This window comes from Neophocaena asiaeorientalis, unplaced genomic scaffold, assembly GCF_003031525.2.
Source record: "Neophocaena asiaeorientalis asiaeorientalis breed wild unplaced genomic scaffold, Neophocaena_asiaeorientalis_V1.1 scaffold461, whole genome shotgun sequence".
NCBI lineage: Eukaryota > Metazoa > Chordata > Mammalia > Artiodactyla > Phocoenidae > Neophocaena > Neophocaena asiaeorientalis.
The window spans coordinates 979,053-990,722 of record NW_020173230.1 but is presented as its reverse complement, the minus strand read 5'-3'; the positions used below and the strand labels follow the sequence as shown (position 1 = coordinate 990,722).

Below are 11,670 nucleotides of genomic sequence, written 5' to 3'. Positions count from 1 at the left end.
GTTTTTTTTTTTTTAACTTTCTTCCTTCCTTCCTTCCTTCCTTCCTTCCTTCTTTCCTTCCTTTCTTTCTTTCTCTATTTTTGGCTGCGTTGGGTCTTTGTTGCTATGCAAGGGCTTTCTTCAGTTGTGGGGATCAGGGGCTACTCTTCATTGTGGTGTGCAGGCTTCTCATTGCAGTGGCTTCTCTCGTTGCGGAGCACGGGCTCTAGGCACCCAAGCTTCAGTAGTTGCAGCTCGTGGGCTCAGTAGTTGTGGCTCACGGGCCCAGTTGCCCCGTGGCATGTGGGATCCTCCTGGACCAGGGCTCGAGCCCGTGTCCCCTACGTCTGCAGGTGGACTCCAAACCACTGTGCCACCAGGGAAGTCCCTCATTTAGTGTTTTTATGAATTTGATAAGTATGTACCTTTTCTGAGCACTAACATTTTTAGTGTATAAATATATAACAGTGACTGGGTATTTACTCTGCAATTTACTGTGCTAGAAAATTCACAGCTTTTTATCAAATTCTGTTCATGCCAATGCTTTGTTACCCTTTGATAGTTGTTGAGTAGAATCTGTATATTCCATTCTAGACTTCCGACCCACAATCTGTTTTGCAGTGGTTTATTCTGTTGTTTTTTGAAAACTGAAGAAAGCAACCCCCCGCTGTAGTTGTTTCTTATGAAATGAAGAGCATCTTGACTACCTCATACGTTTATCCTCCTAACAGTTCTTGAGCACCTACTATGTGCCAGGGACTGAGCAGCCTGCAGTGAACAAGGCAAAAATCATCCTTGCCCTTGTGACACTTGTATTCTTAAGGTGGGTAGTGGGTGGGAGGACATGATCAACAAAAAGATGAACAAGAAAAAGATTAGTAGTGTCTTCGTTTCGCCTGGCCACTGTAACAAATTACTGCAAATTTAGTGGCTTCAAACTACACACATTCATTCTCATGTAGCTCTGGGGCAGATGTCTGAAAAGAGTCTTACAGGGCTGAAACCAAGATGTCAGCAGGGCTAGTTCCTTCTGGAGGCTCTGAGGGGAGAATCCACATACTTGCCTTTTCCAGCTTCTAGTGGTCCCCTGTATTCCTTGGCTTGTGGCCTCATCATCCATCTTCAAAGCACATCACTCCAGTCTCTGCCATCACATTGCCTCCTCCTCCAACTTCTCCTGTGTTCCTCTAATAAGGACCTTTGTGATTATAACTGGCCCATCCAGGTAATCCAAAACAATCCCCTCCTCTCCAGATCCTTATCTTGTTCACATTTTCAAAGTCCCTTTTGTCATATAAAGTAACATTCACAGGTTCCGAGTGTTAGGACTTGAACATCCTGGGGAATCTTTATTCAGCCCACCACAGCTAGCGATAAGCAGTATTAGAATTAAAATAGAATGCCGTGTGAGAGGTGGCCTGAAATACTATCAATACTTCAGGTGAAGGAAGGTCCCTGTAGGCTGAAATCCACATTACAGGGAAATACTGTAGTGGGGAGAACATTCTAGGCAGAGGGAACAGCTAGTGAAAAACTCTACAGCAGGGAAATTCCCTGGCAGTCCAGTGGTTAGGACTCTGCTTTCATTGCCGAGGGCATGGCTCAATCCCTGGTTGGGGAACTTAGGGGGAAAAAAAAAAAAAAACAACTCTACAGCAGAAATAAATTTGGCATGCTGGAGAAGTTAGTGTTGCTTGGATTGGAAGGAAGTTACAGAAAGGCAAGTGAGTTTTCAATTTACATTTGCTTTTTCAGAATAAGAACACTTAAAGCCACATCTAATCTCTGGGTCTTTAAATGGTAATTTGCCCCAAATTACTATTATCGGCTTGGACCCCTTTGGTCACAAAACATAGTGGAATTCTTGTGGACATCCCAGGGCACCCATCAAGGCAGAGAGCCCATTGGCAGGCCCCACAGTAAGTTCAGAAGAAGGCATAAACCTTGGACTTCCTTGGTGGTCCAGTGGTTAATTTAAGACTGTGCTCCCAATGCAGGGGGCACCAGTCGGGGAACTAAGATCCTACAAGCTGCACGACACGGCCAAAAAAAAAAAAGGCATAAACCTCAAAACAAGAGACAGTTTGGAGTGGGGCTTTCAAAATCTTATGGATGTTGTCACCGGCAATTGCATCTTACAACTTTTGTTAACATAAACAGGATTTTTGGTTATTTAAACGCAAGCAGGAGCTAAGACAGGAAAGCTTGGTTGCCTGCCCCTGAAGGTGTGGAGCTGATCTTCTCTGAGGCCAGGTCAGCCCTTTGGGCCGGGGTTCCGGGCAGTTGGAGAGCAGCTGCAGTGCTTTCTCAGCAAGCAGAATCTGCCTCTCACCTTCTCCTGAGTCATTCCTTTCTATTGATTCACTTTACTTCACGCCGAGCATCACGAAATCTCAGAACAACTAAGACTGAGGGTTTTCAAGTTTGCATGAAACCACACACCTGAAGAGCCTAATACAAATGGCCTTTGGAGAGTGCTCCCATCTTTTTAAACCTATAGCACATTTGACTGTACCTCTACTACAGCTTTCATTGCAGTCCTCCTTAAATTCTACCTCCTGCACATGTATGAAAGGCTTGGGTCAAGGCCAGTACGCTATGCACTCCTCCTGCCCCCAGGAGAGCCCCTGGCACAGAGCAGATAATCAATACTCTCCTGTTATTTGGGACTGAGTGGCCCTAGTCCTGATGTCGGTGTAGACCAAGAGCTGACCATCCCCTAAGACTTCTAAAGGAGCAGGACTGTCCTAACCAGGAAATTATTTCCACAAAGGAGAGTTCAATATGACAGTTAAATATCTGTTTGAAGATTTGCATACAACTGTGAACCTGGTCCTTCAATCAAATTCCAACCTTGGAAATCAAACTGGGCCATCTGAGGTATGTGCTGGTTTTATGGCGGTTTATTAATTGCCCCAAACCACAATGCTGAGCTGTGGGGTGTTAAAGGTTAAGCCTCTGCTCTCTTTCTGGCTCCTCCTCGGCTGACTGCCTTGCAGCAAAGGGTGAAATGACCCCATTCATCAGAAGGCACAGAGGGAGGTTCTAAAACAAAAGGTAACCAACCTGACCTGCAAAGTTAAGGCAGCGATTTTCAAGTTTAAATAAAAACCGACAGACATCCTTGAAGAGCCCAATAGGTAACGGTGATAATGATAAGGTCATCAGTTCACTCAATATGGCAAATAAGACCCACCTGGCAAATCTTATGAGTCAAATGCTAGAAATCTGTTAGGAAAGAGGCAGCTGCTTCCACTGCCTGAAGCCTAGGGCTGTTGTGTTATTTCCCCCAACAGCCAAGGACACATAACCTTTTGGTTCCCAAGCATGATATGCTTTATAGCTTGCAAAACCTGATAACATTGTCCCAGAGTCCAAGTTGTTGGTTCTAAGTCCAGCTGCATCTCATGCTCTGGTGTTCCCACCTAGGTCACACAGTGCTTTCTTTGTGTACATTTCCCAGTGAATTTTATAACAGGAGCAGTTTAGAAGCCTCATGACCTAACAAGCCCATAAAAGATAAAATTGCACCCAGATAGAAGTTTTTAAAATCCAGCATAAGATCTCCTGCCCTGTTGGGTGAGTGTCTCAGATACGAAGCCGTGTTTCCCGCTCGGAAAACTTTTCTGGATCCTCAGGGTCTGGGCTGGGGCTGGGATGGAGACAGAACGGGGAGTTACTCCACAACACCTGCACTCACCACGGTCTTCTAAATCTCGATCTTGTGAATAGCACGATCTTGTGAATAGCACGGTTACATCGCATTGAATTAAAGGTCCTTCTTAGAGCAAAGTTTAAAAACGTACTGCTATTTCTGTAACCAGATCGTGGCATTTATTAATTTTTTCACATATCAGGAGCTTCCAAAAAGGGCTGCAAGTGGCAGCCCCTTTCCTCCACCTATGAGAGCCTATGTCCTGGCGTCCCGCAGATCTTTGAGGTCAGGGACACGGGTGCGCAGGAAGGGGTCAAGCAGGGAAATCAATACAACTGGGGGACGTGGGACCCTCTTTCCGAGTCCCCAAAAGGCAGCTGGGGGTAACGCCCACGGAGAGCGTGGGTGTCAGGGCATTCGTCGCCCGCACTGAGAGGGGCACTACAGGGCTCTAGGACCACAAAGGCCTGACGGACTTCGGTATGGGCTCCATGCAGAACAGCCTCGCGGGGTCCGGGCCCCAGCGCCCCAGCGGCCCAGCGCGCCTCAGGTGGGGACGGTTGACCCAGCTCACCTTCGCCCCGCCCACATGGGCGCCGCTACACTCCGCCCACCCACCGCCTCAAGAAGGGTTGCTCGGCTCACTTGGCTCAGCGCGCCTCTGCCCCGCCCACCACGGGCCGCCCGCTCGGCCCGCCTCCTTCCCACTGCCCCTGCCGCCTCAGGTGGGGTAGTCCCGCCCACTCGGGCCGCCCCGCCTCGCGGCCGCCCCGCCCACCCCGCCCGCCTCAGGTGGGGCCGCTTGGCCAGCTCTGCTCGCTGCAGAAGGGTTGGGCCGCTTCTCCTCAGCTCCTCCAGGGCTGCTGCGGCGGTGGCGGTAGCGCTGCAAGTTTTGACGTTTCGGACGCGGAGGCGCGCGCCTGCACTCCCCGGCCGACGGCTGTGGAGGCGGCCCACCCTCGAGGGCCCCTCAGCCGCGCCCCGGCGCTCCCGCCGCCCAGGGTCGGGCGGCCACGAGGCCCGGCCGCGTTCTCCCGCGCTCGCCAGCCCGGCGGCTGCAGCCATGTCGCGGGGGCCGGAGGAGGTGAACCGGCTCACGGAAAGCACCTACCGGGTAAGCTGGCCCGGGGCGGCCCAGGACCCTGGGAGTGCCGGGGTTCGGGGTTCGAGGGCGGGAGTCCCGGGGACAGTGGAGGCACAGGGGTTCGAGGCCGGGGAAGTGGGGAGGCCCCGCCGGCGGCCGGCAGTCCTCGCCGGGGGAGACGGTCGGGATTTTTCACCTTCGGGGTGAGGAGGGGACTTTACGCGGGAATGTCCTTCCCTCCCCCCTCCTCTCCCCTTCTCCCCTCCCCCTCCTCTCCCCTCCCAGCGCTGGAGACGCCCAACAGATTACACATTTCACAAGCAAACGTCTGTGGGGAGAGTTGGGGGCGGGGGCGTCTTGTGTCGCCCCTGGGGCGCGTCCTCCTCCCCAGCTTCTCCCTGGGGTCGGTGACCGCGCCGGCGTGGCTGCGGCGATTAAGCTCTCGGAGAGCAAAGAGCCAAGCTCGAGTTTCCTCTGAGAATGTAGGGGGGAAACTCCCAGGTAATTAACAAGCGCCAGGTGAGCTGAGCTCGGCGCGGGGGCCCCCGGGGGGCGCTCCCTCTGCGACCCTGCCTCACACAGCTTTAAGTTCAGCTTGGCTTTTTAGACGTCGGTTATTTTGTGAGGTTATGGGAGTCAAAGGACGCCCGAGGTTTGAATAAAATAGACCTAACCTCAAAGAATGCGTCGATGGTCATTCTCTTAACTTTCACTTATTACGAGGAACAGTTTTAGGATTAGTGGCCAGTTTAGTAAGTTTAAGTACTTATAAATGAATTCCACTTGAAATAAGATATGTGTTTAATCATCTGATATTAATAGAATACAAAACAACTTTTGTTTTAATTCGGCTTAGGCTCATGGAACTCAAGTTCTCTAAATTCATTTGTAGCCATTTTAAAGACCCACAGTTGGGTCATTTTTATAGTTTATTTTTTTTTTAACCCTAAAATTTAGTTTCTAGTTTTGCAAGGTCTGAGTGAATTCCTGAAATCAGAGTTTATTGACTTTTGTTGGCTAAGGATAAAAGCATGAAAATAGTTTCATAATCCTTCGAAGTTTAAAAGATTGGTTCCCTTCATCTGGATACACAAATACTGTCATATGTAGATTATGCTGCATAGGTAGATACAGTAGGTACAGTTGTCATGGTATTTTGGGGCTCACTAAGTAAATGTGACCAAAATCCGTTCCTTGTTCATGTTTCCTTAATAGAGGGCAGTTTTTAGAAATCCCAGAAATTTGAATGTTAAAGTTTTACCTTTGGGTTGAGATTGTTTAATATTTAAATGATCCTGAAGATGGTGGGGTAGGAAGTGGGGCATGTTGATAAAGTGTGTAAATGTAACATTTTTACTCTTGGACTTGGGAGTAGTGGCTACTCTGATGACTGTCCCGTTAAGGACGGTAAAACTGTACTTTTGTGAGGAATGCAGATCATTGCAAATTTGAGTGGAGTTGTGCTCCTCCTGCCTCCAAAACACAGACACATATATCTTTCCAACCTGAGATACCAACTCTGGCATGCAATCCTGAAGTCACTCTTCTCTGCTTTTTCTCCCAATTCTTCCTGACTTTCACTTTTAGTGGTGACTCAGTGGAGGGAGTGTACTCAAGTGAATTACAGTGTCACAAATGCCAATGTCGCATTTCTCAAAGAACTGAGGCAGGAGGGAAAAAGTGTGGATTTTATAGTTTTGGTTATGTGTATTTATAGACATAAAGCATTGTAAATCATTTTCATATTTTGAAAGGCTGTAATACACTGAAGATTAGAGACCAGTACCTTATTGCTTTCTACTCCCAGATGTCTTAAAAGATACAAAAAGCTCACAGATGTTTATTGACTGACTTTAATCACCATTTCCTCGTTAATGTTTGGGGTCATGTTTAGGTTGGGATGGTGGGATAATAATTTACAGCTCCAGATAACAAGTTTATATGTAATCTATGAAGTGGATGCTGCTAGCTCACGCTTTGACTATGATGGAAATGCAGTGAAATTTTACGTTCACAGGTCTGATTGAAAACCCACCATCCTTTCACCACCTCCTCTTTGGGTTCTTCCCCTCCCCCACCCCACCCCGCCCCACAAAGACAAAAGCTGAAAAGGATTTAAGTTTAATATGGTAAAAATCGCCCTGCAGTGTTGATGAACCTAGAAAAGAGATCTCCTTTATGTTACCTGGCAAACTAGAATGTTTTACTAATAGAAACACAACCTAACCAGGTGTGTTTACAAAAGCCACCTGCAAATGAGATTTTATGACTTACATGGGTTTTAGATTTTTTTTTTAATACTCAGATTTTTCTAACTTTGAAAAAAAGGAATAAATTCTTTAGAGAAAAGGAGGAATTATAAAGTGGTGTGATCCTCTGTATGCAGTATCAAATACCTTTAAATATTTATTTAAACATTTGCTGAGTTTTCTAAAATGTATACTTAGACAAATGATTACTGGAGAGCCACGCTAAATCCCAGGAAGATGTGTATTTTATGGCATCACAAACAAATGGCATGGTAGTAAGTCCCAAAATGTCAGGTAGTGTCACTGTTGCTAATTAGAATTAAGCCAAAGATCCCTCTCCCTCCCCACTCTTCAGCCTATACTATGCCCATAATTTTCCCACAGCAGCTTGCTTGTGATTTTGCATGGTTTTCTAATGAGTACATGCTTTAGTGGTACAAGGAAGAAGTAAAGTTCAAAAAAAACCCTTAATTGAAAGTAACCACACACACGCAAAAAAGTAACCACAACCTTCCTAGAAGTTAGAACTCTTGGTCTTAGGAAGTTGAGGAGGGCTGGATGTGATGTCATCCAGGGATGTCACCCCTACATTAATCTTGCTGAAGCAGCAGTGATGGGGAAGGGGACACAGAGGTCTTTGTTTAAATGCCACCTTCTCAGAGTCCCACTCAAACAGCTTTAAAATCCCAGGTGACGCCATCCATCTCCCAGTCCCACCTAAGCCTACTTTACCTTCCCCTACTCCCCACAGTGCTTATGACCTTAGCATGTAATATATATTTACTTATCATGTATGTTTATTCCTACTCCAACTAGAATGTGAGCTCCCAAAGGAAAGAAGCTTTGTTTGGTTGTGTTCTGAGCAATTAGAACAATTCCTGGCACCTAGTAGGTGTACATATTTGTTGAATAAATGAACATTTAATTAATTTCGTTAGCACCTGTCCTGTGCCAGTCTCCCCTCTCCCTCCCTTGACACTGTGTTTCATTCGAAGTGTACATCAGCCGTCTAGGTGGACATGGATCTTGTTTACCATTGAGAAAGTGAGGCCCAAAGTCTGTGAGAGACCAGTGCCCACATGCCAGTTCCCCTGCCAGCCTCCATCCCTCTCCTTTTTTGTATAGAAATTTAGCTTGTAGTGGCCAACAAATGCACAAACCAAATACATTTTCATACTTCAGTCATCTAAGATGTCACGCAGAAGTTTGTCATCGTTAACTCATCATCGTTGACATGTTTTGAACAAACCTTTCTTTAAATAAGAAAATGAGGTACTTTTTCACTGGGTAAAGCGAGCAGTCTAGGCCTATGTGCTAGGTTTTGTTTGTGTAAGGGTGGTTTATTTTCTCCACTTGGGTTTAAGTGGGGACATGTAAGTGAAAGTCCGTGCCTGGTTGGCTTCCAGTGTGGACTGTGGCATACAGGTCTAGCTTTTGAAGCTTTCAGTTGCTGTTTGTTGTTGTTGTGTAGGCTACTTGATACCTTCATGTGTTCCCGCCATAGCACTACTTTCTTCAGGTATGCTGAAGGTAAAATGGGACTTGCAGAAGACCAGACAACTTGCTCTCGGCTCCATGATGACTAAAAAAGGGGATTGTAAGAATCAGGTGCCAGGTAGCGGCAGAAAGCGTTGCCAGGTATCGAATATTAAACTGCACAGCCAGTATTGTAGCTTTTTGTAGGTAAAATGAAAACACAAAGCCAAACACGGAACGTCCTTTCTTGTCATAACATTTTTCTTGATTGGAAAGAGGTTTTAGAACTACAGTAACATTGCTAAGCAGACAGAGCAACGTCCTTCACGAACCCGCGTCCCCTGCATCGGCAGGCAGACTCACAACCACTGCGCCACCAGGGAAGCCCAGCAACGTCCTTTTAATGAAGGCTGGGGCCACTTGGGCTTGTGACACCGAGTTTCAGGTTGCTTTTGAGTTTACACTTGTGACATTATTCCAGGATTAGGCATTAATTCTTGCCTTGCACTTTTATCGTAATGAGCTGCAGGCAGACCTGCAGGGGAAACCTAATGTCTGTGCAATTGCAACCAGTTGGATTTTTTTCCCCTCAACATTCCACACAGGTATTTATTCTGCACTTCAAAAGTAAAAATCGTTATAAAAGCAACACAAATATTCATTTAACTTATCTGTTAACATTTGCAAATGTATATATTTTTATTTCTAAAACTTCTATTTTTATTGAAGTATAGTTGATTTACAATGCTGTGTTAATTTCTGCTGTACAGCAGCACAGTGATTCAGTTATACATATATGTACATTCTTTTAAAAATCCTTTTCCATTCTGGTTTAATAGTTCCCTGTGCTATACAGCAGGACCTTGTTGTTTATCCATTCTTATTTCTAAAACTTTTTATTGAACTTTAATATGCCCACTGAAAGGTTTGCTTAGGTGTATAGAGCTCACTAAATTGTCACAAACTGAACCCACGTGTGTAACCAGCACCCAGATCAAGAAGTAGACCACGACCAGCCCGCAGAGTCCCTCTCATGGCCTCTGCCAGTCACTGTGTCCCCTCCAAGATAACTGCTTTCCTGACGTCTAGCAGCGCTAATTAGTTTGGCTTATTTTGTCTGCCTTCTTTCAGCCAATGTGTCTGTTGGATTCATCCATATCACTGTAGTAGTTGTAGTTAGTAGATCTAACTCCACTGTAGTTAGTAGATCCCCCATGCGTGCGGGATCTAGTTCCCCGACCAGGGATCGAACCTGGACCCTCTGCACTGGGAGCGCAGAGTCCCAGCCACTGGACTACCAGGGAAGTCCCTGTTATTTTTAATTTGGGTCTTCTCCCCACTTAGATTGTACATGTTTGTGAATAAGTCCCCCAGATTATACTTCTCAGCATTTCCCACAGTCATTCATGTTTTATTAATTTACATGTGTGTGTTGGTTTTAACCTCAGAGACTCTTTAAAACTATATTTTTCTCTGATACCAGAGAATTTCCAAAATTTCTATGAATATTTACACCAAAAGTAAAAGTCACCTAGAATCCCACACTGTTAACTCTTACTGCCACTCTTTGCAGTATCTTTCAGTACATCTTTCCATGTCAGTCAGTATTGTGTGCTTCATCACTTTGATGACTCTCCATTCTTCATCAGAATTTATTGATCCACTCCCCTTTTCTTGGATGTAAGATGGTTGCCAATACTTTGCTATTAAAGTACTGCACTGAACATCATTGCAGGTAAAGCTTTGCACAAATCTGGGATCTTTTCCTTAAACTAAATCCCCAGCAGGAGTTGTGGGTCAAAGGGTAGTAAACATTGTAGAGCATATTTGTGATACATTGCAAAATGCCCTCCAGAAAACTTGCCCCAATTTATGCTGTAATCTGATCCTGTGAGAATGTACCTTTCCTGAACCTCAACCAATTAAGTAGGTCTTTTAAAACTGCTTCCTTTTTTTCTCTTTTTTTTAAATAACCTTTAGAGGGTTTAAAAAAAAAGTAGTAGAACGTGTATACCTATAACATAGAGTAGCTTGTGGACATTGGCTGGGAGAACACCCTAGATTTCATGTCTAGCACTACCGGCTATAATTTCCCTTATAAACTTTGTACTTGTAGATGTGTCCAGAGTAATTACAGCTCTGTGGCCCCTGAGGCCTGTATGTTTCTGTTCTCACTTTCCTCAGCCTTGATTTTATACTTCTCTTTATGTTTTCCAGACCTTGAGTCGGTCTTTCTGGTTTATCATTATTTTAAGGACTGTGTTCTGGTTGTAACTCAGATCTTTATGGTTAAAGGTAAGAGTTGTGGAAATGAGATGAAATGTTACTGGTTTCTCTCTCGTTTCAAAATAAATGAAAAATATTACCAGAATGTGTTCCCAATCTAGGAAGCAAAATAAATAAGCACCCCTCGGAGATGTAAGGGATTGCTCAGGGCCTTCTAGAGCTGTGTTCTGAGAGAGAACAGCCAGTGGGTGAAGATACTTCTGGGTTTGTTGCTCAAACTGGTTTTATTTATATGGTAATTTGGGGGTTAAAAGTCCCTAAACAGTAGCAATTCCTCCAACAAAAATATTAACGGCTAGCTGTGGTTAGCTCTAGGGCAGGGGGCAGGGGGCTTTTACTTCTTACTTACAGTCTACCTTCTGGGGTGTTTACATTTTGTGTGAGCGGGTTACTTTTATAATACTTAAGCTAAAAAAAAAACCCTAGAAATTGACAAATCTATTCCATTTTAATGGATAAAAAGTCTTAAAAACTAAGGTAAAATGTGCCACTTTCTACCTCTGTTTCGCAAATTAACCTTCTGAGGGTAAACCTAATTTAAAATCTTACCATTTTCTCTTAATTTTTACTTATGAGGGTACATTTTTAACTCTTACTAACCTGAGACTATGAGTGCAACAGAAGAAAAATTCAACAAAACTGAGAACCAAATTCTAGTTCTTACAACTATCTTTTCAAAGTCTTACTCCTGATGTTGCAAGCAGCTGATCCACTTCGAGGTGCAGCTGTATCCTTGAACTGTACGAAAGCAGTAAGACGGACCAGAAAAGGTACAAAATTGGTATTAACAACCTGCCAAAGTAAGAAGGGATAACAGTTCAGATGATAAGAACATATTGCCTATAATAAACATGAAAAAGACCTGGGTGTGGGTCAGGACAGATCTCAGATGACAAGTCCAGCTACTAGCCACCCTAAGTGCTTCCCTTTGACCTTCCGGA

At 45.0% G+C, this 11,670-nt stretch overlaps 1 protein-coding gene across 2 annotated transcripts in view; it reads left to right on the top strand.

Annotated features, from left to right (window-relative positions):
• The first annotated feature begins 4,476 nt into the window (after positions 1-4,476).
• The window catches only part of BAIAP2L1 (BAR/IMD domain containing adaptor protein 2 like 1), an 88,197-nt gene continuing 81,003 nt past the window's right edge, over positions 4,477-11,670 (top strand). For both annotated transcript variants that reach the window (XM_024745499.1, XM_024745498.1), the window contains exon 1: positions 4,477-4,748. In XM_024745499.1, the coding sequence (XP_024601267.1) occupies positions 4,698-4,748 (51 nt within the window). In that variant the 5' untranslated portion in view covers positions 4,477-4,697. The remainder of the gene's footprint in view (positions 4,749-11,670) is intronic.